The 27,684-nt window shown below is 40.4% G+C and overlaps 2 protein-coding genes across 2 annotated transcripts; one reads left to right on the forward strand and one right to left on the reverse strand.

Moving 5' to 3' along the window:
* Positions 1 to 452: 452 nt before the first annotated feature.
* LOC141009052 (follistatin-related protein 1-like) lies at positions 453 to 5,946 on the reverse strand. The gene is made up of 10 exons (XM_073481461.1): positions 5,886 to 5,946; positions 5,172 to 5,246; positions 2,701 to 2,790; positions 1,791 to 1,920; positions 1,653 to 1,682; positions 1,417 to 1,547; positions 1,177 to 1,295; positions 896 to 1,008; positions 685 to 795; positions 453 to 568 (listed from the first exon to the last, which is right to left on the reverse strand). Exons 1-10 carry the CDS (start codon positions 5,940 to 5,942, stop codon positions 453 to 455), a joined length of 972 nt encoding a protein of 323 aa, XP_073337562.1. The 5' UTR covers positions 5,943 to 5,946.
* A 9,370-nt stretch (positions 5,947 to 15,316) lies between these two features.
* On the forward strand, positions 15,317 to 27,608 carry LOC141009332 (gap junction alpha-5 protein-like). The gene is made up of 7 exons (XM_073481881.1): positions 15,317 to 15,561; positions 19,842 to 19,986; positions 21,874 to 22,038; positions 22,223 to 22,513; positions 23,040 to 23,105; positions 23,201 to 23,349; positions 25,990 to 27,608. Exons 2-7 carry the CDS (start codon positions 19,918 to 19,920, stop codon positions 26,474 to 26,476), a joined length of 1,227 nt encoding a protein of 408 aa, XP_073337982.1. The 5' UTR covers positions 15,317 to 15,561; positions 19,842 to 19,917; the 3' UTR covers positions 26,477 to 27,608.
* Positions 27,609 to 27,684: the final 76 nt, after the last annotated feature.

Below are 27,684 nucleotides of genomic sequence, written 5' to 3' on the forward strand. Positions count from 1 at the left end.
TCTCATAGCTCGACTCTAAATGAACGCACTGTTAGTTTTGTATGTTTTAAACATTAAACTTGGAGTCATGTTAAGTTTATATTACTGCAGACCACTTTTCAAAGCATATTAAACATTTTTTTCAGGGCTGAAACATTTTGTTGTGCATTTATAAAATACTTAAAATAGTTTAAGAAAGGAATCAATCACAATAACTGTTTAGTTTGCTTGATTTATTAATTTAAAAAGTAATTATCAGATGATAAGGAAAGTCCAAACTGGACTGTTTATTTCAAGATTACTCTGTTTAAATGTAAAAATATCTTTATTAACCTGTGTCATTGTTGTCTAAATCTTTCTACATAATGTGGTGAGAATACTTTCCTCTTTGAGTAATGAGTAAATCAATCTTATTACATTTTAAGCAGAATAATATATAATAGAATGTATTTACCCTTCAAAGTCGCAGCAGTTCAGTGACTCTGCTCCTGTAACGCGTTGAGTTCAGCCACCCTCCTGCTCCACTCCTCCTCTGTCATTTCTTCCTCTTCTGCTCCTTCCTCAACATCCTCCTCGACCTGGTGCTCTCCTGAAAGACAAATTATCATGTTACAAAGATGAAAAAAAAACAAAAAAACACCAGCTGATGGGAAAGAAAAGCCTATAATCCCTGACAAAAGGGGGAAGAAATATATAAATCCTCACCGGTGCAGGTGAGAGCGGTGCAGACCCAGTTTCCACAGGCACACACACACTTGTTACACTCCATCTGAGTCTCAGCTCCGTCCTCGAACACCTCGTCCTCCAGAGCACACTCTTCATCACACACACAAGAAAACATGCAGATAAATGGACAGACACAAAAAAACAAAGCAGACTGGATTTATATATTTTTAATGTCTGTGAGTGTCATTACTTCTCTCATATGGATGGTAGGTGGGCGTCATACAGTTGACGAACTCAGTTAAACTCAGCTTCCAGTCTGCGTTTTCATCCGACAGCTCGATCAAAGCATCAACACACAGAGACCTGAGACACGCAGAGAGAGTAAGCGACGTCTCACATTAACTAATGATTTAATTACAATATGCTCAATTTTGTTGAGAAAATCAAAGCAAATCAAATGTGCAGTTCAGACTTTGCGTACAGTTCTTGATAACTGACTATATTTTTGTTAGTCTAAGAATGTTTTTATACCTCAGCAGCAAGTTCGTCTCCAGAGTATCGGAGTACGTGAGGTTGAGGGCTGTTTCATTATGTTTCAGGAAGTTCAGGAACTCTTTGGAGTCGAGCTCTGAATCCCCGTCATCGTACATCTGAAACACGCAAACGCAATCTTCTTTATTTTCACAACATTTATAGGTATTTATCTCGTGGTTAGTGGTTTCGTGGACAGATAAAAAGTGACGTCTGTGAGAGGAAGTTAAAAACTGTGACCTTAAAGTACGTTTGCAGAATCTCATTAGTTGACGACACATTCGAGGTCAGGTTGTCGGATCCGACCTCCTCCTGAACCCACTGGATCACTCTCTCTCTCAGCCAATCACGATCAGACAGGAAGCACACGACTACGCAACACAAACACAGGAGCAAACAGAAACAGTTGATAAAGTGTCCCTGCAAGTTCAAAGTCATACACCGATCATTTAAATTTGAATAAGCTGCAGACTTACTGGGGCTCACATCTGTCTTTGTTGGTTTCTCTGCAAATACAAACACACAGACCGACGTTACAGATCACATTTAGGCTTTAACTGTACTTAAGGAGTGTGTATGATGGTGTGTATGATGGTGTGTGTGTGTGCACTGACCCTGACAGTGTCCTCTGTGCTCTGCATGTATCTTGGTGTGTGTGACGCAGGCGTCTCTGTGCAGCTCACAGTGGTTTCTGTAGGACTTGCCGTTGCTGCCACACACCCAGTGCTCCGTCTCATCGCACCGCTGCAGAGAGACACGAGGGTCAACACGAGTTTAACAAGAACGGCCTGCAGGATGATTTAAGACGACGCTGCAGGGCCCAGTGAGAGGTCAAACATCAATTAAAGTGAAACCTTTGCTTGTTTTTTAGCTAGACTCACTACCTGTCTACTGACAACTTATGTGTTTTTAGGTCAATCAGTGTTTTTCTGTGTTTTATGAGGTGGCGCTGAATCCCTCGTGTAGTGGAAAAATAAAGGAGTGCTGTCCTTTATTTCTCTGCAACAAAGACTAACACACTTTTTATGTATATAAAGAATATTTACTTTGAAAATAGGCACATGCAGAAACATTTTAAGTAGGCCTACTGAAAGTACTGTTTCCCTTAATCACTTCTCAAACTAGTCTTTCTTCTACCTTTGTTTCTGGTATGTTCTCTACACTACTTTATTTTTGTTGTTCATTGTGCTGCGATGACACAATTTGACCAAATCATTTAGATTTCAAAATCTAAAATCGCTTAACGCTGGATTTTAACACATACTTTTTTTTCATATATTTGATTTTAGTCCTTTTGAGTTTAGTAATTAGTAATCAGTAGCAACTGTTACAGCTGTTGTGTGGCACAAACAGTGAAATGTAAATGGGCTTGAACGATTTACATGAATATTTCCACTTACAGACTTTACTAACAAGTCCACAGCTTCCAGATCTGTCAAGCTGCACTTTATCATATCGGTACTTTGTGCTAAACGCCAACTTCTGTCAGTTTAAGTGTTAAAACAAGATTTTCAATAACTTTACCTGTAAACAGCGACAGACTGGTTCTCCTCTGTCATTGGATACACACTCTCGACCTGCACCACAGTGAGTCCTGGCACACACCGACTCATCCTGAGAAACACACAGAGAGAAATGTATCACGTTTTCAAGGTATTTCTGTGTAATATAGTGTGTGTGAGTATGTGTGTGTGTTTCAGACTGCAGATGGTGACCTCTGACATCCCACTGGGAGAGACACACGCTGTTTTGAATGACAATGGGTCTCGACACACACACACACACGCACGCACACACACAAACTTATTATCAAGGCAGCTGGACGGCGGAGAAGTCTAACAGAGTCAGAGCTCAGCAACGATCAATATGAACACAGGCCAAAAACTATTTAACTATTTAAAGCCATTTTTCTTAGAAATAAAGAGTTTTCCTTCAATATATCTTTATTTCAGCCTGAGGAGGAAAACTTTTCAAAAATATTTATTTTTATGGTTTAGGGAGAGAAAGAGAGAGAGAGAGAGAGAGAGAGAGAGAGAGAGAGAGAGAGAGAGAGAGAGATGGGGAGTGACATGAGAATGACCATGACCATGAGCTACAAAACTGAATAAATCAACATTTATCTTCCTGTTTAGAAGTTACATGATTTCATAACAACAAACAATTCAGTCGAGGATTGAAAACACACTCAGACATGCACACACTGCACACAAACATACACATTACGTTACACACTCGACTGTAAACAAATTAGAAACAAAGATTCTCCCAAACAGATGTTGACCTTGATATTCCACACATTCCTCTGTGCTTGCAGGTCAGCAAACCACACACACACACACACACAAACACACACACACACACACACACACACACACACACACACACATTGACACACTTCATTAACCTAAACCTTCATGACTACATGCCTGACCCTAACCGAAGCAGACAAGACTGGACAAACAGCCGTCACTTTCCAAATATTTTGACATTTATCTATAAATGTCTTCACTCTGAGGGTCTAAAACTCAAAATGGCCACACACACACACACACACACACACACACACACACACACACACACACACACACACACACAAACACACAATAGATACATCTGTTGCCTCCAGCTGACATCTGCTACACCGCAAACCTGCTGTTAACAACCAGCTGACTGCAGCAAAACACACACACACACACACACACACACACAAACACACACTGCAGTGGTTTGTTGGTATAATTACAGTTTTTTATGTCTGACCTTGTTTTGAATATAAAACAACTCATTCTCTCTCTTTCTCCTTCACTCTCACTTTTCATTCATCTTTTTCTCCCCCACTCACCATCTTCATATTCACATTATACCAAATGTTTTACCAAATCCATCCAACAGTTGTTGTTTTTTTCAGTCTGGACCAAAGTGGAGGACGGACCAACAAACTGCCGGACTGTCTCTGCCGTCTCTAAAGCCACAGTGCCATCGTGGTTAATAACAACAAGAACTTCTGAGCTTAAACTTCAATATCTGTCAGAGCATCAGATAAAAACAAACAGTATATCTTTATTTATTCATTTTTGTTACATGTCAGATTGTTTGACCTTTGTTTATGCAATACATTTTGAATGAATCGACACAAACGTTCCTCCTTTGATGTGCATTTTTGACTGACGGGTGATAAAACAGCTGCAGAGGAAGCTCCGGGTTACAGATTGTGTTTAAACCAGAGTTACAGCTGGAGCCGCCGACAGCCCTCATCACACACATACCTGAGGACCTGCTCACTGTCTGAGCAGACACACACACACACACACACACACACACACACACACACACACACACACACACTCACACTGTAGTGTGTACAGGAGGTATTCAATATTTAGCCACTTTTCCTGCAGCCAGAGGTCAACATCAGTCTTCTCTGAGTGACTGTTCTGATGGATTTACAGTCGTCTTGTAATGAAGGAAAAGTGAAAAATGTAAACTAAATTGTAAATGTCATCACTGTTAACATTTTAACCCCGAAGTCAACCGCGTGTACCTGCAAGCGGTCTCGTGTTTTCAGCCAGACTGCCTGTTTGTTTTTTTTCCAAATACTTTGTCATGTGTTCAGTCTGGTTTACACTTAATACTCTTGTTTTCATTCAAATGTAGCTGCTCAGAAATACGAGATGGAATAACAGCAGTGGTGGACTGTACTTCCATTTTTATACAAATTTTGAGGCACTTTCTGTTGATCAGAGTTGATAAAATTGTGCTACTTCTTCAGCTAAATAAACTCTTTTAAAACCATCCTGGATTAGCTGGAAAATACATAAACACAAAGATGAAAACATGAAACTTTTTAGAGATACGTGATTCTCACTGGACTGCGTTGCTTTACTAGAATTACTCATGTAAACACAATGCAGTGACTATTGTAATGCTTATGTAAGTCGCTGTAATTACCACAATCTCACAGGTGAAGATAATATTGAGTCACAGTGTGAGTTTACCTTGGCCAGAGGAGAGGAGGAGACAGGAGGAGAGGAGAGGAGCAACGGCAGCAGGAGCAATGAGACGGTCAACATCTGGAGAGGAGAGGAGAGGAGAGGAGAGGAGAGGAGAGGAGAGGAGAGGAGAGGAGAGGAGAGGAGAGGAGAGGAGAGAGGGAGAGGAGAGGAGGAGAGAGGGAGAGGAGAGGAGAGACGAATGATGTAGAAGAGGAATTGAGGAGTCGAAAGAGAGAGGAGAAGAAAAGGCAAGAGAAAGAAGACAGGGATAGGAGAGGATGAGGAGAGGAGAAGAGACAACAGGAGAAGAGAGGAGACATGAGGAGGACAAGAGATGATAAGAGGGAGCAGATGAGAGGAGAAAAGAGAGGAGAGGAAAGAGGAGAAGAAATTAGGAGTGTCAGAAAGAGGAAAAACAAAGGGATGATAGGAGAGGAGGAGAGAGAAAAGGAGAGGAGAGGAGAAGAGGTGAAAGGAGAGTCAGAAAGATGAGAGGAGCGGTGGAGAGAGAAGAAAAGAGAAAATATTGGATTCATTAGTTAAAAATTCATTAAATTATCTCAATATTGTGCAAAAAAATGACAATTATAACAGTAAAACTACTCATTTACCACAGACTGCTACTATTACAACCACTGTAGTATCACTACTGATACTACTACTAATGCTACAATGACTGCTGCTACTACTACTAAGAAATCAATTAAAGCAGCGTACCGTTCTGTGCCAGTCCAAACACAGTTTGTCCAGACGCCGTTGCTCTGTTATCAGCATTAAAACAGCCTGTAAGAACAGGTCAGTCAGTATCCTTAGATTCACTCCACAGTGTCTGAGCAGCAGTCAGTCAGTCAGCAGTGACAAAGAAATCCTGAAAACAGTCAGGAGGTAAATTCATATCCAAATATCCAGATTATCAGTATGGATCCATTGAGCAGAGGTGAAGCTGTCTGCTCTGCTCTGCACTGAAACAACATCTGAGTTAGAAGAAGAAAGAGGAGCAGGAGCAGGAGGAGGAGGAGGAGGAGAGAAAGGAGGCCAGCTGTCCAGAGTCACACAGCCCACCTCCCTCCTCCTCCTCCTCCTCCTCCTCCTCCTCCATGCAGCTGAAACACACACAAACACACACATGAGCTGTCCTCTTGAAGCACGATACGATGAAGGCACGCGACCGGCTGACATGTTGAGGCAGCGTTCGACAGCCCAGAGGAGAGAGGAGGAGAAGTTATTACTGCTCTGACTGAAACGCTCAACAACAAAGGAAATCATTTGACCTCCTGCACAAAACCTCTTGACATACTTCTACATGTTTAAACTGTGCTGCCAGAAGGATCTGGAAATGAAGTGGATACTTCTGGGCCACACAGACAATCAACACGCCTCACATAACAACAAGGAATTATTCACAATCAAAAACAGCCCTTTGTGGTTGGTTTTTCAGTAAATAAAGTACTGAAACATCAAAATGCAAGTTAGCCAGCCTTTAACCAGAAGATAAGATAAGATAATCCTTTATTAGTTCCACAACAGGGAAATTTGCATTATTACAGCAGCAAAGGGGAAATAGAGAGCATCAACAGTTATAATACTAGAAAGTAGAAAATATAAAAAATATAAGTTAAAAAAAGCAGTAAGAACAACATAAATGGGAAAACAAAACCTCCAAAGATATTTACACCATTGCACATTTAGATGATATAGATGATAAAGATATAAATAGTATGAACATATGCAGCAGTTTTGCAAATCTCATCTTAATTCAAAATCTGTAGAGAAGGAAGTCCCTATGTGACTGCATGGGGAAAAAAAGAGAAAAATACCAAAATATGTAGTTTCCAGTACTTTAAAAATAATGTCTAAAGACATGCACACACTTGCAGTTGTGTTCAGAAGAAAAAAAATCATAGCTGAGTGTTTGATTCAGGCTGCATTAGGCCTTTACCACAGAAGATATTTGGACATGTCACCATAGGACAAGGAGAAAATAATAAAATGAATGCTGGCTGCTGCTTCCATGTTGTTACTGTGCTGAGCACTTGAATGTAACAGGGCCACTGAGGGAAATTATTATCATCACTTGTTGAAGACTTTTGGGTGTTTGAACATCATATTATTTATATTTCACCTGAGACAACTGAGAAAAGAGACAATTTCAATCATTTGTTCAACATAAATCTGATTTAAAGGTGCACTATATAATTTTGGGGAGGACATTTTACTTTAGCAGCTTGTTTATTCAGTTATGGAAAAGATAAGTATTTCTGAGTTTGTAAATTACCTCATTATACATTTTAAATATTAAAACTCTGAGTTTTTCTTCTCCAAAAACTACATAGTGCTCCTTTAAACTCTCAAACGTTTTGACACTGTGGTGTAGTACCACACTGTGACCAGCAGAGGGCAGAGCCATCATGTTGCATGTGTACGTGCAGTTTGATCTTTACAGTGTAAGAATGCTGCCTGACACCAGGTTTTCTGTCTGCCAGTTAATGTGCTCTGAATGTAATTCAGTACAACTTTACGGACCACACAACTACAAGATGAACCACAATTTCAAGTTGTTATAAATTGGATTTGACACAGAATCAGGTAATATTGCAGCCTGGAGTTGGTTGGAAAAAATTTAACTAATTAAACAGTCAAAAGTTATACAAAACCTTTGGACAAACCAGAAAACTACAGGGAACAAAGCAGGAACACAGGTGCTGGTTCTGGGCTGGTGCAAGTGCTGGTTCAGAGTTGGTTCAGCCTGTGAACCTTTTAAAAACTGCTCTGCTTTTCCACAGACATGAGAGCTACAGTAGAGTCACATCATTCAATCAATGTATACAGCTCCAATTTATTGGCTTGATTACAGAGTAGGCACTGGCTCTGAACCAGCACCTGAACCGCCTTGGTCGAAAAGGGGTAACAGAGGGCCATGGAACAAACACAGGAACACTAATGAACCAACAGAGAGTGAAGGAAAAGCACAGACTTAAATACACAGGTGTTAATGTACGAATAAAACACAGGTGCACGCAGAAACATGAAAAAGACAAAGACAGGAAGTGGAATGTAAAACATGACACACAAGGAGAGGCCTTCAACATAAAACAGGAAACTAAAACTTAGGACCGTGTCATCATCATTATCTTGTCCTCATTTAACTGAAGAACGATATGCACGGGACAGTTTTGTAGTTGAGTTACATCGGCTTGAAGTTGGGAATTGAGGGGGAGGGAGAGCAGGGTATCATCTGCGTAGCTGTGAAAAGAGACAAGTAAAGACGGAGAAGAAGTGGACCTAAAACCGACCCCTGCGGCACCCACATGATTTAGAGTGCCCTACCCTCATTGGTTTATGAGACACCAAAAATACAGCTGCAGCGGTCAAACAGTTCATTACATTTCATTTCCTTACAAAATGAAAAATAATTTTGCAGCTTGGTCTTAAACAAAGTAATCTGCCTTCTCTCCCAAGCTTGACAAGGAAAATCTGCTATGAAAAAGTTTCCCTTCCTAAAGCACAGCTCAAGTTTTTCATAATCATCCAGCAAAAAGAAATCATCATAAAAGGAGGACATTTTAGTATAAAGTAAGTGCAAGTGTGGACTGCAGACAGAAACAGTGAAGCGTCTGTGCATAATGCAAGAACAAAACCAATCATGGGCGAACCCAGAAATCTCGACCCGTGCCAAGTGATCGAGGAGAATCTCGTCAAACAGCTGCACTGACATCTAGAAGCAGTTTGGCCTCTACATAACACTCTTTGGAGAGCTGACTCTGTGCTGCGGTGTTCATGGAATCCATATTTAGTATAATAATCCTTCACATCCTCTTTTAATGACCAACAGAAAGGATCTCTTTGTCCTGTCTCTATTGAGGGTAAGTAAATGTGTATCAATCACCATTTAATTTTAATTCTGTAAAGTTCAACTTCAAAGTTTCTCTCTCTCTCTGGCGTGACAGTCAGCTGTGTGTCAGAAGTTCAGATAAACCCACCCGCCTGGTGTGCGCTGTAACACCAGCGGGAGCGCTTCCTAAAAATACGACAGAGAGGTCAGCCAGAGTGTGTGCACATCAAATGCCTGTGTGGTCTCTTTTAAGGAAAGGTATGTTATCATTCTTCTCTTGAGCTTCGTGCAAGATGATAACAGAGGTGTGATACGTGCAAAGACACACTGAAATGCACACGCACACACACTTATGTGAGGTGTGAGAGCAGGAGAGGAGTCGATGACAGGAACTAAAAGTCTGCTCGCACTCTCTTCGTGTCTCTACATCGCTGAATCTGACTGGTTCAGAACAACAGATGATCCATTATGAGTCCAGGGCTTCCACAACAACAAGCATGCCTGTGGACATGCACACCCACTGATGTGTTTCAGGCCTACGGCTGAAAAAATATACAATTCTCCATGCTCATATAATGTTTTGATCAATTATTTAATGTATAAAATGTCACAAAATTTGCGAAGAATTTCCACTTTTCTTGTCTTCAAGGATTCATTGTACAGAAAAGCAGCCAATCCTCTTTGTCCTGTAGTTTGAGCAAGTAAATGTTGGGATTGTTTACTTGGTAAATGACTTCGACATGACTTTGGGTATTGTTTTGTGACTCTACAGCAAAAACCACCATGCTTCACAAACAAGCACGAGTTCAATGTACAAGATGAAAGTATAAAATCAGATTTTTACAAACACATCCTCTGTTATCTCTTTAAATATAAATGACTAAACAAAAACTATATAATAGGCCAACATATAATATAATACATTATGAAGAATTCAACTGAATGTTCAGAACTGGTATCAGAATCTTAGAAGAGCCACAAATTTGACCCAGCATTAGTACCAGTATTGTGTTATCATGCCACATCACTGCTCGGATCCAGAGGAAAAAGGACAAAAATCCCTGAATTGTTGCGAAATAAGTGGGTCAATTGATATAAAATCTGCAGTTGTTTTACTGACTGTGTGTTTGACAAACAAGAACAAATAAAGCCAACTTGTTTAGTGTACCAAAGCTTTCCGAATTGACCTCAGGATGAGAGAAACGGGTTCACACAAAGTTTAGCTGTGATGTTTGGCACAAGCTCAAATCACCTAAAGTTATTTGGAGCAAGTTCTTTATCAAGTAAATTGTTGTTTAAAAGTTTCCCTTTAAGAAAAGGTCATAAGTTTACCCCAAATTATCTTTATGTGAATCTGCAGCTCTCTTTCTTCATATTGAACCTTGAGGGGGTAAATGTGTTCATTTGAATTAAATGTGGCAAAGTATCGAATGAATGCCACCACTTCACTGTTAAACCACCCACAGCAGTCTTAATGCAGTGAAACAAACACTCGGGTCACAACTGTCTCAATGTATTTGCACAAACAACTTCATTATATTGAAGCTGTGTGAAACGTGAATACAAACAGAATGAAATGATGTGCAGACTGTGTTCACCGACAAAGGCTTTACGAGGTGTTCCTGAGTCCTTTTACAAAGTGGTGAACCTTGCTAGTGATGGACTGAGCCTTTAGAGGATGCCTCTTTCACATCCAATCATGATGCTATCACCTGCTACCAATAAACCTGTTAAATGGAGGTGTGGAAGATCAGTTACCCTGAGCTGATAAGAATACAGCATGCCAAGCTAATCAGCCAAGAAAGGATGTGCCAACAATGCCAGATGTAGAATTATTGTATTTGTATGATTATTTTGCCCTCTCTCCGATGTATGATATTTTCAGACATGATCCAAGGTGCCTAAAAAAGAAGGAAGGGTCTTTCCTTCACAGACTGCGGTGCCAGTTGTGTTGATTTCAATCGGAGATGGATGGAGGACCACTCTAAAACCCAACAAATCTACATTGTATAACTTCTGATGAAGAAATGCCTCCAGAAAATGAAAGAAAACACTTGAGAGAGAAGGTGAACCACTAACTTATCCCCCCCCCCCCAAATGATTGACAGGGCTGATAATAATTAGTATGAGGCCGGTCCGACTGATTTACGCTGATGACACTGCACTAACACCAGCAGCACAAACAGCAGCCTTTCTTACACAAACTTGAGGAATGAACAATGCGTCAATACAAAAAATCATTTGTTTACCTACTCTCTGAATCGTGTTCTTTCATTTTCTGGAGGCATTTCTTCATCAGAAGTCATACAACGTAGATACGTTGGGGTTTTGTGTGTTTCTCTGTGCATCTCCCGTAGACTTCACCACAGTCGGGCCCCAAAGTGAGATTCAGTGATAAAATGACCCTTCCTTCTTTTACAAGTTGACACGATCAAGACAGCGAGACATGGATCCTACGTCTCACCTGATCTCTTTCCAGCCAGTTATAGTTGGTGTGTCAGAGTTGAAGCGTCTTGCAGGTGGAGCTTGAATTTTGGCCTCAACTGTTTTCATGAAAAGTATTTCAACAGGCTTCAAGTCGTGCTGTCTTTTGTATTAGTATAGTTTTTCCCAAAATATGATCATTTTAAGCCTCTGATAGTTTAAATTTCCCGCTGTGCAACGCAGGGAGGCATAATAAATTGACTGTCCAACTCTGAGGGAGTGCCACAGTAGTCATGTTTGTGATGTTTGGCTGCTATGTGAAAACAATATTTTATCAAGTTACAGCTAATGCACCGCAGACTGATTTGTTTTCATTAACAAATAAAGTTGATGAGGTCAATCAGTAAAAGTATTGTCAAAAAAAATTAGCTGATTGACACATGATTCTTTTTATGTCTTCACAGCGTCCCAGCTGAAAGAAACTGGAGCTTCTGGTCATGTATTGTTGTTTACTGCCATTCATACCAAGCGTCACATGGTGTAACCACTGTTTCAGATGAATCGAGAGGAACTCTGTTCTTCGCTGCAACCCGCTAACCGATCAACGCCTGGAGGGAAAAATCAGCGCACTTGAAACTATCACAAGTTCTCTGGCAGCTTCCTCGAATTTTTCATGCTGAATGAAGAAGCTATAGGCAAAATCCTGTCACTATATTTACCCCCCGTCATCCTTCAGTGATGATCAATTGTAAGAGTAAAGACAAGTGAGAGTCTGCTGTGATTTAGATGACATATTGCACCACTTCTTTATTGAAGAGGGATGCCTAAATTACACTGCGATTGTTCCCACCACTCCTCTGCAGAGGCACTGACCGACCAGATTGAGGACATGATCCCTCACTGGCATCCCACATCATTACCAGCTAGGGGTAGACGATTATTAGGGGCTCTGATTATCGGTATTAGGTGTATTTGTTTCTGTGTGACAGTAGACTCTGCGATGAGACAAAACATTTGCATTGATTAACAGACAGTGATTAACAGATCCTTGTGATTAAATCATTATAAAATTGTGAGAGCCCAAATCCTACGGAAGCCCTGAGGGGCAAGTGAGGACAATTTTTTTTTCTCTCCTGAGTTTATGACATGAGACTTGGTGAAAACAAGGTTTTGCCAGGGTTCTCACTTGATTTCTTTTTCCTCACTTGGTTTCACAGTCTCTTTTATTTTACCCTCTCCTCGAATAATCTTTCTAATTTCCTCGTTGTTGTTTTTTTTTTTATATTTGAAAAATCTTCTCATTTAGCTTCACACATGAAAAAAACAAATTCCCCCTGACAATTTTATTTTTACCCTGAGAAAAAGCTCATAAAACATTTCCCCATCTATTTTTGTTTTCATCTGTGAAACCAAGTGGAAAAAAACATTTTTAGGAGAAAATGTTTGAGGGGAGAATTTATTTTCCATGTGTGAAAAATAAATGACCTCTCAGGGCCTCAGTAAGAAACAGATACTTTGATTGAATCTTTTGTTATATTGTGAGGTGAGCCAAAGACGAGCTCTGTTAGGAGTCGGACCTTAACTATCACAGGAATCCAAACATTGTACCAGAATCTCAGCCGCTCTTCGTCTTGATCTTGTCATCAGTACAGTAGTAATTACAGTCGCACTTAAGTCTAATCTATTTCACCCATGAAGCCCATCAATCACTTCATCGCCTTGAAACAATTCTGTATTAACCCTTTGCAAATCTACTCATGATGAATTTGAGACGTGGTCTCTCAGATGCCCTACCCTGTGATGCTTAGCCCAAACCTACAGTATTATTTCCAGAACTCTACTTAGGGGTTTAGGCATCAGGTAGAAAGGTTTACCGTCTTATTATTTTGCCTCTCATACATAAGTTTCATGTAGCCTAATCACTGAATTTAACAAGGCCCTTATAGCTGACATTAGTATCTGGAGCAACAAGGTCACAAATATGCAAAGAGGGACGAGTTAAACACATAAAAACTATCTCATCAACATCAACCACGTAACAGTCAGTTGACTAGTTCACCTACTTTTAGTCACTTTGCTTGTGACTATGTGGGAAGAGTGTTTGCTGCATGACGGGGGATTTCCTGAGCCTGCCTGGACTGAGGCGACTGACTGCTTTGATAACGAGGACACTGCCAGAGCCTTTTCTGTACATCTTCTTATATTCAGTAAAGTGTAGCGAATATATCCAAGGTGATTTATTTGTCATTATACAACACAGGGTTATGTAACAAGATGAACGTTTGTTACACCCTCGTGCCACATAAACAAACAGTTATTTAGTCTATAAACATATAGTGAATGTAAACGACAGCAACAAGATGGTGATGGTAACGTGGTCGGCAGCTTCACATTAAAAGCCTGACATCAGGGAAATATAGTCCATCAAGTTTGACTGTGTTTACGCACCAAGCAGAGCCCACGTCTCCTCGTCCTGCTGTCGAGTGCATCAGCTTGATCAGGGATGTTGTGGTGGAGGCATGTCTCTGTAAAGATGTAGGCACAACAGTCTCTGATTTCTTTACTTTATGCTAAGCTAAGTAGCTGTGGCCTTATACTGAACAGCTAACTCATGGTGAGAATAAGCATATTTCCCAAAAAGACATTTCTTTAAGTCAGCATGGCATCAACAGACTTACTCGCAAGTGTGTATCTAGAACCTCTCTGTTCATTTTGGATCGCCAAGTGGTGTTATCAACGAGTGCAGACCAAAGCAACTCTGGATGCAATCGGATAAACCTACAACCAATCGAAACGTGTGACTAAGCGTTGATTGACGCATGCAAGTTGGGGTTTGTTCTTGGCCTGTTTTCAAGCTCTCAAGTGCTTACGAAGGCTTTCTTGAGGTGCTCCGGTTTCCCTCAACATCAAGACCACGTACAGGAACTAAGAAAGATTATCCTGGCAAAACTTCTTTTCCCACCAGATCGAAAGTCATTAACACAAGCGAGAAAATAATTTAGGTCAGACTTATAAAACCATCACCAGAAAAAAAAAAATTCTCACCTGCCCCTCAGGGTGTCTGTAATTATTGTATGCGATAAAATAAAGATTCTTCCTCAAGGACAATGAAATTACATTAACAATCTTGTCTCATATTTGCCTTGTTTCACCTGGTACCAGGCACAGGACAGAGTGAGTGACGTCAGCGCAGTGAAACCTGTGACTTTTTAAATCTGGATCAGTGACCCACATTGGATAAACTATCGTGATTGGCCCGTTCCAAATCGGGGAAATCTGTCGTGCGTGCGTGGCGAGATGCATCTGCCTGAGGCTGAGCAAATAAACATGTGCTCGCAGATTTGTCAGGCTAGCAGCAGTCGATGGAAACTTAAATTGCTCACCGACGTTTTTTGGAAATATTCTTAAAATTTCTGCAAAATATAGATGAAACTGTGTGTGTGGATGGACGTATAAACTGCTGTTGATTTTAAATGTAACTTTCCACTCAGTCGCAGCAGCAAAATGACCAAACAGAAGGACAAAGAGAGACGTATAGAGAAGAATGGACTGGGAGCTGGACCATTGTGTCCTAATACAATATCTGACTTCCTTTAGATGCCAGACACCACAAATGCTCACAAGCACATACTTAAGAGTTGAATAGCAGGCAGCCAGGCCCCAAGCCCACTTCCTCAACTGCAGATGTAGACGATGGACAGAGGGAGGGAGGGAGGGAGGAGGAGGCTGGTATAAATTTCAGTCTCACATGAACTTCAGTTCAGTCCTCAGGACACAAACTGCTGTCATCTGTCTGCTGCTGGACCGACTCTCACTGACAACTCAACTGCTCGAACTCGACTCAGAATCTGCTCAAACATTTGCTCTTCTGTGCGTCTGACTCTCTGCTCAGAGCCTGAATCTCAGATTTAAAGACTTTAGTTGGAGTACAACATAAATACTTTAAACAACTGGAAGACACCTGGACATCTTCTGCTGCTGGCCGCTGAGGACCGGCGGAAGGCGAAGAAGTGCCGTGCTCAAAGGCACTTAAACAGTACCTGCTGAGGAGGAAGAGGAGTTTAGCGGCCACTTTAACGGCTTCATCAAGATTTTCTCACGCCAACTGCAATCTCCTGCTTCTGTATCCTAAATCAGGTAAAGTGTGTGTGTGTGTGTCCGTCAGGTGGATTCTGTAACACGACTTCCTGTAATTTTCAGCTAAAATCGCTATTTTTTTTAAAAATTATTTGGGTCAGGATCATAATTTGATTTCTATCACAGTTCAAATCCCTCTGAGACAGCGAGCAGGGAAATTTAACTAAGTACATTTACAAGTACTGTAGTGAAGAACAAATTTGAGATGTATGCATCTCTGCGGAGTTATTGTACTCTTTATCAAAGTATCTGACAGCTTTAGTGACTGATCATGTATTTAAATGTTCCTTATGGGTTCTTAAGATAAATAAACTATTTTAAATCCTCTTGGATAAGCTGGAAAATGCGCCGTTGCAAAGCTGTAAAAAAGATAAAGACTTTTTATAGATACACGGTTCTCAAAGCACAGCGATGCTATAAACATATGATGATTTTTACAGACTGAGATGCACTGCTGCAGATTAAACAAGCCAACAGTATATAAAGGAGGTAAAATGATACAATGGCAGCAGTGATATTAATCTAAACACATCACATATGACAGAGAACAACTTACTGCAGCAACAAGTACTTTTACTTTTGATAGTCAATGTGGTTGATAATACTTAAGTATTGTTTTGAATGCAAGACTTGTACAGTGTGGTATTAGTACTTTAAAGCAACTAAGGAACTTTTTTGTTGATTCTGGCGGCCTCTTTGGACAAACAATGAAAACGGTGAAAGTCAACTGTCTTCAATCATCCTCAGCACTCCGCCATGAAATTTTTTTTTTACTTCATTATTCATCCAACTCAGATATGCAAGAATCAGACCCGGTGACAGGCATAACCATATTAGTTTCTACATAAAGAGCCGATGATCTCGCTGATGGTCACGTTTGCTTATGTTGAACACAGAGATGGATCAGTATTAAACTGAGAATGTTTCATAACCAGGTAAATGTTCCTTGTAGTATCTTTAAGTGAAGCATCTATACGTCCTCTAACTCTCCAATGAAACTCGCTTAAAAAATTGTTTTCTAAAATGCATCATCTCGAAATAAACAAAATAACTCAAAAAACAAACTTCTGGCTAGTTTATAACTTTACTGAGCCCAAACTTACAAACCTCCTGGTTGTGTCCAAGTTTGGAGTAAAAGGTGGACACTTTTGATTTATGTATTGGTTTTGTTTCTGAATTGACTTGCCTGCTTTTAATTAATGTCTCAATTTTTTTTCTCACCACTTCTTATCAAGATGACCTATTAATACTTTGTGGAATATTTATAGTGTAAGTCATAAAGAAAGATTAATATCGAAGTCAAAACATCCTCAGGTCTGAATGATGTCAATGGTCATTCATTTATTACTGTAAACCAGCAGAGGAGTGTGTGTGTGTGTGTGTGTGTGTGTGTCTGTGTGTCTGTGTGTGTGTTATCAGGACAGGATGCAGAACAATACTGAGTGCTGGATAATGGGCGCATACACACACACATGAATTCAAAGGTCAGGCGAAAGTCTATACAAGGAAGTAATATTGTTATTAATGATGGTGGGAGCACTTGTGAAAGACATAAATACACACACACACACTTGGGTCACTTTTGGGGAGATTACATTGACTTATATTCTTTTCCTAGAGACTTATCCTAACCCAAACCTCGACCACTGACCCTAAACTCTGCTTTTTATTCAATGAGGGACTCGGCTTTTGTCCCCGGTGTCATCAGCCCTCCTGATTAACTTGAGTCTAAAATGAAGGTGGCCTAAGTCATACCCACACACACACACAGACACACGGTTTGTTCAAAGCCTTTGGGTTTCACAAAAACAGGAAGGGAGGGGTATTTAATGGACATTTGAACAAATGGAAGAGACTGACTGAGACTGACCGATAGGATTTTAAAAGCTTTAATCATCCAAATGTGTGGGTTTATCTGCTCTTTTTCATCTTGTTATGACGATTTGTACAATGAATCACCTGAAACGAAACTGAGCGCTGCAATAAGAATGTTTGAAAGTTTGACAGCAAAGCAATGCAGTTACAAGACTTTGAGGCCTTTGCACAGCAAGTCCGTTTTTATCGTAGTCTGTTTTTAAATCCGTCATCCGATAAAAAACGTTGGGTCCACCGCCTCCTGAAAACAAGACAAGAGCAAGGAGAGTTTGGCAGTTGTGCCTGCTAGTTTCACCTAGATCTGCAGATATTGGTCAAGATCCTGGTCAATAATCATCCTGTGATTAGTCTGTTTTATCACACTGCTTTATCACACTACCCTCTAAACACCTTCGACGAATCCGCAAAAATGCAGAAAATCAAACTGTTTAGGAGAAAATTGTGACGGCTGAAAGTTTCTGAGCCACAGTGTAAACATGATTGACACAACATGACGTCGTATTTACTTTTGAACGTGCTGCAATATCAATACGTGCAACCTTTATAGTCCAAACAAATCCCATAAAACTATAACAAGTTTGGTTTTGGTCACTAGAACAGAGGATGAAAACTTCTGTAGGTCTCCTTTAAAGAAAAAACACCCAGTTTTGACGCCACAAAAACAGATTAAAATTTCTCCAAGTGTCCTTACAAGTATCCAGTGGTGTGAGAGATGTTGAGGCGACTGGGCCGCAAAAGACTAAATAAGGCAGTTTCTTGCATTGAAAATCGTGTTTTTCTGCACCAAATATTAGATGTTGCATGTCAAAGTTTCCCTGAAGAACAAGAGAAGCGTTATTTAAAAAAAAAAAAAGTATTTAAAGAATTGTTTGAAGTCATCTTACAGTATGTCATAACTCGAGGAATATTCCTTTACGTCATAAATACCAAACACGAACATCACTGGAACGTACCGGTCAGATTACTGCGACATTTACCGAGCATTTTCTCTCAGGACAGAACACAACAGAAACATAGTTGTAACATTGTTTTTCTATATTGTTTATATGGTGAACACCCTTTTGGAAGTGCTTTAAACTTCTACAGTAGTCTTGTTAAGTAGTCTACAGTTAAAACAACCAGTAGTACACACTGCACACATAAACGTACTTATTCATATCCACAGTGACAGAGAGGGACAGAGACAGACTGTGTGTTTACAGTCCACGTTGAGTTTTTCCTTCCCCAGAGACAGACGGCGGGGAGTGTGGGAACCGAGAGTGAAGCTAAACTAAGACACGGGCACGGACATTTTTATTAATGGGGTCGTGGGCCTGGTGGGGAGAGGGTCACAGAGGTCAAGATAATACAAGACAACACACACACACACGCACGCAAACCACAATCCCACACCAAGAAGTCATGTTAGAGTAACAACCAGCACAAACTGTATACACTAATCCACTTCCATCCACCAAACTTCATGCAAATTGTAAACAAATCTGCCGTGAATTAGTGAAAAAAAACTGAAATAAATTTGGGTTTCCATCCGTCAGAATATTCATCACACGTCTCAGATGTAAAGTTTAATAGACAACTGTTAAAAGATGATGTATATTTGATGGTGTTTGACGGGTTGTTTGCTTTTCCTCTGCTAAAAACGTTCTTCTGAGTTTTGTTGAAAGGAATTCTGGGAATGTGTTGAAATAACTCACTGAGGCAGAAGAGAAAGTGGATGCACCAAAATGTTTTGAACACACAAAAGAACGAGGATACACACACAAAAAACATTATGTCTGAATTAAATTACTAGTTACAATTTTATTTTTATCACAATTTTGAGGTACTTGTTCTCAACTCGAGTATTTCCATTTTCTGCTACTTTATACTTCCACTCCACTACTTTTTGGAGGCAAATATTGTACTTTTACTCTACATATTTTTGATTACTTAAGTTACTTTGCAGATTGCATGCAGTGTCAGAGCCAAAGTAGCAAAGTTTTAATCAGAAAAATGACGAATATCAAATCCAAAAATCTGCCATGATAATAATTGACACATAGTATACAGTAAATAACATGTATATATGTTTAATTTACTTTTAATATCAGATACTTTAAGTATTTTTACTCTATATTTACTCTATTTTTAATTTTAGTGTTAATTACATTAATTGAATGAAAAACTTTGCTTTAATTGTGACACTCCATTACGAACTTATGTTACAGAATTAGATGGACAAGTTACATGTAATCAAAGCTCTTAAAGTTGGTATTAGAGTACATCGATTCACTTCATACATGCAGCTTTTTTCAAAATCTTTTGTGGAAATAAACCATGAATGAGATCACGAGAAGCCTAAACTCAACAGACGACCCCTGACCCCGCTGCAGACATTAAACCTGCGTGCGCTCTCTGTTCCTCAGGTGAATCGTGAACCTGCAGAGCTAACAGACAATCGCTGGACGAGCTGAAAAATCTGCGCTGAGCTTGTAATCAGTCATGGCAGACTGGAGCCTGCTGGGAAACTTCCTGGAGGAAGTACAGGAGCACTCTACCTCAGTTGGCAAGGTACGACACACAAACACACTCACGCATGTACACACAGCGTGCCAGCCAGCGCGGCACCAGTCTGACTTCCTGCGCACATGCTGGAAGAAGATAAACAGACATAAACACGCTCTGTTTGTTTGCATTGAACAACCGCTGAGGAAATCATCATGTAATTCCTTAAAGGTGGTAAATATCTGAGCTGAGACACGGGGGCTGTAGGTAATGTGTAACTCTAAAACAAGGCTGCCAAAGGTTTGATTTGGCCGACTGGATGTTTCTAGCTAAAATAAAATAAAATAAAATATTATTTAATTACATTTTTTGAGTTCACAGGCTCTTAAAATATCATTCAAATCATTGTTTGTCGTAATCGGAGCGTAGTGGGCAGTGTAACACTTCAGGAAGTCAGTCACTTAAGGGAACTTGGTGCCATTTTGCATGTTAACAATACAACACAACACAACACTGTACAATTGGTGTTTGCTTTTGGCCCGTGGCCAGCCTGCTCAAAAAGCAGAACAGGAGAGGACAGACATCGTACCGCGGAGGGAAAGCGAACCACGCACTGTTGGAGCACAGCCCAGTCCCCAGGATATAACGTTAGCAGTTAACGTTCCTGCAAAACCAAAGATACGTCGAGGATTGACATTTGTACCAAACGTGGCATATCATGTTCACGTTGCACGCTACACATGATATTTCCAGCTGTTTTTGTGGCGACCAAAGCCGGCTACTGTTCTGTTTTTATATTTTTTGTGGCGTGTTTTTTTAAAAAAAGGAGACCTGGGGACATTTCCAGACTTTTTTTTTGTTGTGACCAAAACAGGAAGGCTATTTTAAGCCAAAGCATGATGTTCTCTTAACTCTAACCAAGTGGATTTTCTGCCTAAACCTAAGTGTTATGACAAGAGAGAAATAGAAAACTGAACCAAAACAGATGTAAAATTTCAACATAAAGAAATATATCTGTGGTTCTGCGGAAACAGCTCGGTTGGCAGAGCGTGCGACCCATGTAGAGGCTTTGTCCTCGCTGCAGTGGCCCAGGGTTCAAGTCCAACCTGCGGTCCTTTGCTGCATCTCATCCCATTTCCTGTCGCCTCTCAGCTGTCCTGTCAATAAAGCCATGAAAAGGCCAAAAACAAACAAAAAACCTACATCTCCATCAGGTGGACTCACTCCCACACTTTCCCAGCGACTGGAGGCTTCCACCAGCCACAGTCTCTGCGACTGGAAGATAAAATCAACACTAGAAACAGTAAGATACACAATGAACAACTGTTATCTGATAACTTGATACCTCACATACCTTTGTAGCAGCAATCGTCTCTAATCGTCTGTATTTATTAAACAAGGGAGACCCATTGTTTAATAAATACTGAAAAGTACAAAACGTAAGCCAACATTACCAAAACGAAACAAAAACTGATGAGGAAAACTACAGGTTTGGCTTTGCAGAGTCACAAGAAACATTGAGGGAGCACACGAAGCACAATAAATGTGAGCGCACTGAGTTTGTTGCCCTCATCACGCTACAATTAATCTCAAAATGAACTAAAATAACGTAACTCTCTCTAATAAAACATCAATAACTATTCATCGTGTCCTGAAATCATACTCGAGAGTCCCTAAATAATTCCTCATCATGCATTTATTTACTTTTAAGCCATTTGTACCATTAATTTAAACTTTATTATCCCTGCATACTGAAACAAGACACCTGAGCAACATCTGCAGGTGAGACCATCAACTGTAAAATCAGTAAAAACATTAGTCAGATCATCTTCCTGCAGATCTACACGCACGTTTTTATTACAAAAACTCATTACTTCATTATTTCCACACGTTATCTACTAAATTTCCAGTGTTGTTTCTGAGGGTTTGATTCCTTGTGTTTTTGCTCCACAGGTGTGGCTGACCATCCTGTTTATCTTCCGTATCCTGGTGCTCGGGACTGCAGCCGAGTCATCGTGGGGAGATGAACAGGAAGATTTCGACTGTGACACTGAACAGCCCGGCTGCGAGAACGTTTGTTACGATCGAGCCTTCCCCATTGCACACATACGATACTGGGTAATATATACAGTTTATTAGCTTCTTTACTTGCAGCCATTGTTCTCCTTTCATTTCAGAAGTGAAGATCAACTTTATTTCTCAACAACATGGCTCCTGGATGAGATATCATGTCTCAAATCTGTTGGTATAGCCCTTTAATTCTGAGCGTCACTAGCCTCTGATTCACCTGATCTCCTCCCAGGTGCTCCAGATCGTGTTCGTGTCCACTCCCAGTCTGATCTACATGGGTCACGCCATGCACACTGTCCGCAGAGAGGAGAAGAGGAGGAGCAGAGAGGAGGAGGGAGGAGAGGGCGGAGGGAGAGAGGACGACCCAGGAGGAGGTGAAGGAGGAGGAGAAGTAGAGAAACGGAGGAGGAAAGAAGAGAAGGATGACGGGAAGGAGAAAGGTCTATCAGCAGGTCGAGTGCGTCTGAGGGGAGCGCTGCTGCAGACCTACGTACTGAGTATCCTGATACGGAGCATCATGGAGGTGAACTCTCCTCCTACTGTCGGGGCTTTTTCAGCCTCTTTTAGCTGAATGTTTTGGTTTTGTTCCACATGAATTGTGTGGTTTAGTCTCAGCGCCTTGTTCTGCCTACAAGTTTACCAACAAATTAATGAACACAGCTTTACAACACGAACTTATTAACGTGTGTTTATAGGTCTTTGGGAAAACTACTGCATACGTGGAAAAAAAAGAAATGTATTAAAGTCTTTTGTGGCTCCAGAGGAAGCTGCATGTAATCTGCCTCCAGTGATGTCACTACGTTGCTAAATTGCATTGTGGGTAATGTAGGCGCCAGCTTTTTAAAAGCAGTCCACGGGTGTAGCATTGCACTCTTTAACAGCTTTGGACTCATGTTCGGGTCATTTTTTTATTACAAACATACTTCTTCCTTTTCTTACCCTGGCGCCTACATAACCCACAATGCAACTTGACTGTGTGACATCACCGTTTCCACCACTGTATGATACCGTAAATGACTGCAGCTGTCTGTGATTGGACGTCCACACAGGTGGTGTTTCTGTGTCTCCAGTACTTCCTGTATGGAATCTTCCTCCATCCTCTGTATGTCTGCAAGGTAAAACAAGAACTGCAAATTATTTTTAATTGTTTTTACATATAAAACATGACATTAAGTCCTATATATTCATATTCTCGCTCGCTTTCTCTCAGGCCTGGCCGTGTCCACATCCGGTGAACTGTTACGTCTCCAGACCAACAGAGAAAAATGTCTTCATAGTGTTCATGCTGGCTGTGTCGGCTGTTTCTCTGGCCCTCAGTGTGCTCGAGCTGCATCACCTGGCCTGGAAACACTGCTGCAGGTACTAACTGTGTGTGTGTGTGTGTGTGTGTGTGTGTGTGTGTGTGTGTGTGTGTGTTATTCTCGAACACATTCATAAGAGTCTGAAGGAGCATAACAGTGGCTGAACCCTTTGATCAGGCCACAATGACCCAACATCACTGCAGGTGTTTTCCAAATCTGTAACGTCTGGTCTGACATTCAAGAACAAACAACTTGTTTGTACTGAACCAAAAACCAACACAGGATGCGGTTTAGATGGATTACAAGTGCTGCAAAAAAACAAAAAGCCAGCTTTAATAACATTAGCTGAAACTAAAGAGGAATACAAAACTGAACGTGGTACAAACCAGGATGAGGCTCAGGGAGCACAGGCAGGATTGAAGACACGAGACGCAAACCAGAAGAACTGACAAAGAGTAAGAGGCTTAAATACACAGGGACTAATTAACAAATGAGACGCAGGTGAACAGGAAAAAAGGCAGGAAAACACCTAGAAAGGAAGTGATTCGATGAGGAAGAAACCTACAAAATAAAACCGGAAATAACTGAATTGAGAACCCAACATTATGACGCTTTTATCTGAGAGCTCTGTTGAAATAAATAAAAACCAAAAGCTGCCTTTAAAATGGATGAAATCAATCTTTACACGAGGAGGAGCTCCACTGATTTTACACATACGAGTCGTTTACCCATCGTGAGAGGGACTATTCAGCCTGTGAGAGAACTTCTTTAATGTACTCTGTGGCTCGGGCCGAGTCTGTGAAGATAAACCTGTTGATGTTATCAGGGTCCTCTCGATTAGGTTTGGAGACCTAACAGAAAGCCTGTGCTACAGGCTGGGGATGCCGCGGCTCTGCTGCATCAATTTTACCATTGTTTAATTTAAAGTGGCAACAGACGACGTTCCCCCTGGTGTTTTCCAAGTGGTATTATTGACTGTGCCGCTGTTACCAAGACAGCTGGCTCGTTTCCGTTTTAGGAGGGTAAAAACGTGAGTTTATTCAGTCATCGAGTCTCCACTAAAAATGGATCAGTTAACCTCCCAATACAAATGCAAATGGTTTCATGATTCCTTATCCATTACATTGTGAAATCAACATTTACTTCATAATGATATGTTGCAGAAGAAAATGTGTCTACTGCCAGTTTAATAGGCTAAAAGTTGCAGTAAGCTACTGTGTGATCTCAGTGTGAGAGAAAGCGTCATGTTTGTTTGTCACTTGCTTCCTCAGGCCAATTTAAGAAAGTAAAGAAAATACATTTTTCCAACTATTTTGATTATCAAATAATTGTTTTAGTAATTTTTTTTAGCGGAAAAGTCAAACATTTGGTTGTTCCAGCTTGTTAAATGTAAGAATTTGCTGTTTTTCTTTATTTTCCTTTCATTTATTAGCGTAAAGGAAGAGTCTTTGGGTTTTTGACTCTCTCAAATATACAGTTTGTATTTTAATTATATCTCTATATAATTCTATAACACATTCAATATAAAAGGGTCACATTTCTTGAGTCAATGTGTATAAATGTCTTAATGTGTGATTTATTACAGGAATCTCAGTAGCCTATTTGAAATGCATTAACTGTATGTTGAATACTTGAATAATGAAGATTTGAAAACACCAGTAGTGAAAAAAGTACTGAAAATCTGCAGTACATTACTCAAATATAGCTCAAATACAAGTAAAACTACTGGTATTAAAATCAAAACACATTATGTTTATGTCGAAGTCCCCCTTAACTTTATATGTAATAATACAAAAAACACATAAGGTTTATGTATACGTCTGCATTTATTTAACTGAATTAGACTAATGTATTTAATTTATTCACACTGACTCAACATGATCAGAAAAACTTTGCATTAAATGTGACACTTTACGTGACGCTTTTAATAGCAGAATCCAAAAACAAAAGGCTGCCAACAAAACAGGAGTAATCAACAAACAAAAACTAAACTACGTATGAACCAAAATAGCGGACACAGGCAGCAAACACAGGTAAAAAGTGACAAAGATGAACCAACAGAGAGTGAGGGGAAAATACAGACTTAAATACTTAATGAATGATTAACTAATCGAACACAGGTGTACAGAGAAAAAGGTGGAAAAACAGACAAAGACAGGAAGTGGAAAGTAAAATGACACATGAAAAAACAAAAACAAAAAACAGGTAATCATGAAAACTAAAAACCCAAACCATGACATGATACGCCCCAATAATGTAAAACATTACTGGGGCGTTTCTTTATTTAGACAATGTCAGTGAAAATGCCCTTGTGGTGTTGTGGGATTGAAAAATAGGGATTTGTGTGTGCGCTGTGTGGTGTATGTGGGTATTAATCCATTTTGTATTAGTCCTGTAGAAAATCTCTTCTGTGTTCCCACACTGAGAGTCCCACAACTATTTTAGGCCTTCAGCATTTCAGGAGTTAAACATAAAGGCCAAACTGTGCGAGAAAACGCCCCGCAGGCCTGAAATGTGACTTCCCACTTTTTCTGGGAATGAATGGCCGACTTCAATAGTTTTGAAGATTAAATCAGACAAAACATTGTTTCACAAGCTCTCTCTTGGGCACATGGTTCAGTTTAAAACATCATGTTTACTAATCTTCTTCTTTTTGGTGACATTTTATCGTTCATGTGTCTGAACCTCTTCGCTGCAGGCGGTTCTTCTTCGGAAGAAAGGCCGTCAATCCAGCTAACGCCCCGCTGGCCCGACAACTCTCTCTGACTCCTCCACCGCCGTCAACACCGCCTCCAGACTTCAACCAGTGTGTGATCGGCTCCACGCACTTCCTGCCCCTTCCTTTCCCCAACCACCGTCTGGCTAACCAACAAAACTCAGAGAACATGGCCACGGAGAAGCACAAAATGGCCGCCGCCGTGGAGGAGGTGAACCTCCTTCAGATGAGCCGCTACCCGCCCGGATGGCAGGAGACTAGTAACAATGAGATCCAAGATGGCGGATACCTGATGACAGACACTAACTGCTACAGCCCTGGCAGCAGGGAGATCAGCTGCCCTCAGATCCAAAATGGCGACACTGACCGGCTGTTGCTTTGCCCGAATGTCTGCCAGAAGGACAAGCGAAGACTCAGCAAAACCAGCAGAACGAGCAGCCGAACGAGAGCAGACGACCTCGCTGTTTAGAAAGAACGGATGCCCCGACTCAAACACAAACTAAACAAACATATCTGATATATGATACAGATACAGCTTCTGATTTAACAGAGCGTTTGGGGTGTTGGGAACTTTTTGACTCCTCGAGCCACCAAAGATCATCCTGTGGACTGAGCCTAAACTCACTGATTTACTGGCCGAATTAAACTGTTGCTGCTGTTAAATTCTTGAAGTAACAACATCCGAACTTTGTTATTATCGCTCGGCACCAGTGGACAGTTTTGTTTATCCTTTTTACTGTATAGTCTAACTTGCTTTGGGCTTGTTTGAGCGCCTGTTTAAGCCCAGTTGAACGCAGATTCTCGTTCACCTGTTTCATCAGACATGAACATGAATCACAAATGTTTTGATGTTCTTACCAGCATGTTTTTACTGTTTTTCACTTTATTGAAAGCTTCGTTTTATGTCTCTACATGTCCTGAATTGTGTTTTTGTGACACAGTAGTCACTTGAGTTTCTGCTGCACTCTGTTACGGTCATTTCATATTATGGCTATGAACACATCTAGACTGAAGCCTACTACAGTCTCTACAATCTGATATGAAGGTTGTGTGTTTTAAGTTTTTCCACACATTATTAGGGGCTCACTATTATCAGGATCATTTTTAATTGTTGGATTTCCTCTATTGTACTTTTATATTTATGTTCCAGTTAAAAAATGTGAATGCTTCATATGTTTAAAAAGCATTGCAGATAAAACAATGCGAGCCCTGCTAGAGTCTGTACACTGGACTTCTGTTTATACGATGGACATTATAAGTGGAATCAGTTTTCTTTTCAGTTCATGCAGCCATTATCTGTCCATCTGTACATCCTTGATTCCTTTCCTTGCGTCCTCTCTACGCGTCTTAGTCCTCCCACAAGAGATGCGAGCGGAGAAGGCGAGGAAGAGACACGAGGAGAGAGGAGACGAGGCAACAAAATGAGACATCTGTGCTTCGGATCTGTATTTTAAAGCAATATGACGTGTCACAGCTGCGTCATCTGTCCATTGTTATGTTCTTGTATTGTATTTTATTATTATAACAGTGTCAACGACAACTTATATATTTACTTGTGATATAAATATAAAGGTGAAACGTCAGTAAAAAATGCAATTTGTTGCTGTGGTCACGCCTGTTTTATGTCACCGGTGCTGAAAAGGCCGCTGCAAAGGAAGCAACTGTGCATCCTCACTC

This window comes from Pagrus major, chromosome 15, assembly GCF_040436345.1.
Source record: "Pagrus major chromosome 15, Pma_NU_1.0".
NCBI lineage: Eukaryota > Metazoa > Chordata > Actinopteri > Spariformes > Sparidae > Pagrus > Pagrus major.

Coding starts and splice junctions, on each gene's coding strand:
- LOC141009052 (XM_073481461.1), bottom strand. CDS start 5,942: ATGCTGATAACAGAGCAACGGCGTCTGGACAAACTGTGTTTGGACTGG. Junction 5,247..5,885: donor GTTTGGACTGGCACAGAACG/GTACGCTGCTTT, acceptor TCTCCTCTCCAG/ATGTTGACCGTCTCATTGCT. Junction 569..684: donor CACCGCTCTCACCTGCACCG/GTGAGGATTTAT, acceptor TTTGTCTTTCAG/GAGAGCACCAGGTCGAGGAG.
- LOC141009332 (XM_073481881.1), top strand. CDS start 19,918: ATGGCAGACTGGAGCCTGCTGGGAAACTTCCTGGAGGAAGTACAGGAG. Junction 23,106..23,200: donor ATCCTCTGTATGTCTGCAAG/GTAAAACAAGAA, acceptor GCTTTCTCTCAG/GCCTGGCCGTGTCCACATCC. Junction 23,350..25,989: donor GCCTGGAAACACTGCTGCAG/GTACTAACTGTG, acceptor TCTTCGCTGCAG/GCGGTTCTTCTTCGGAAGAA.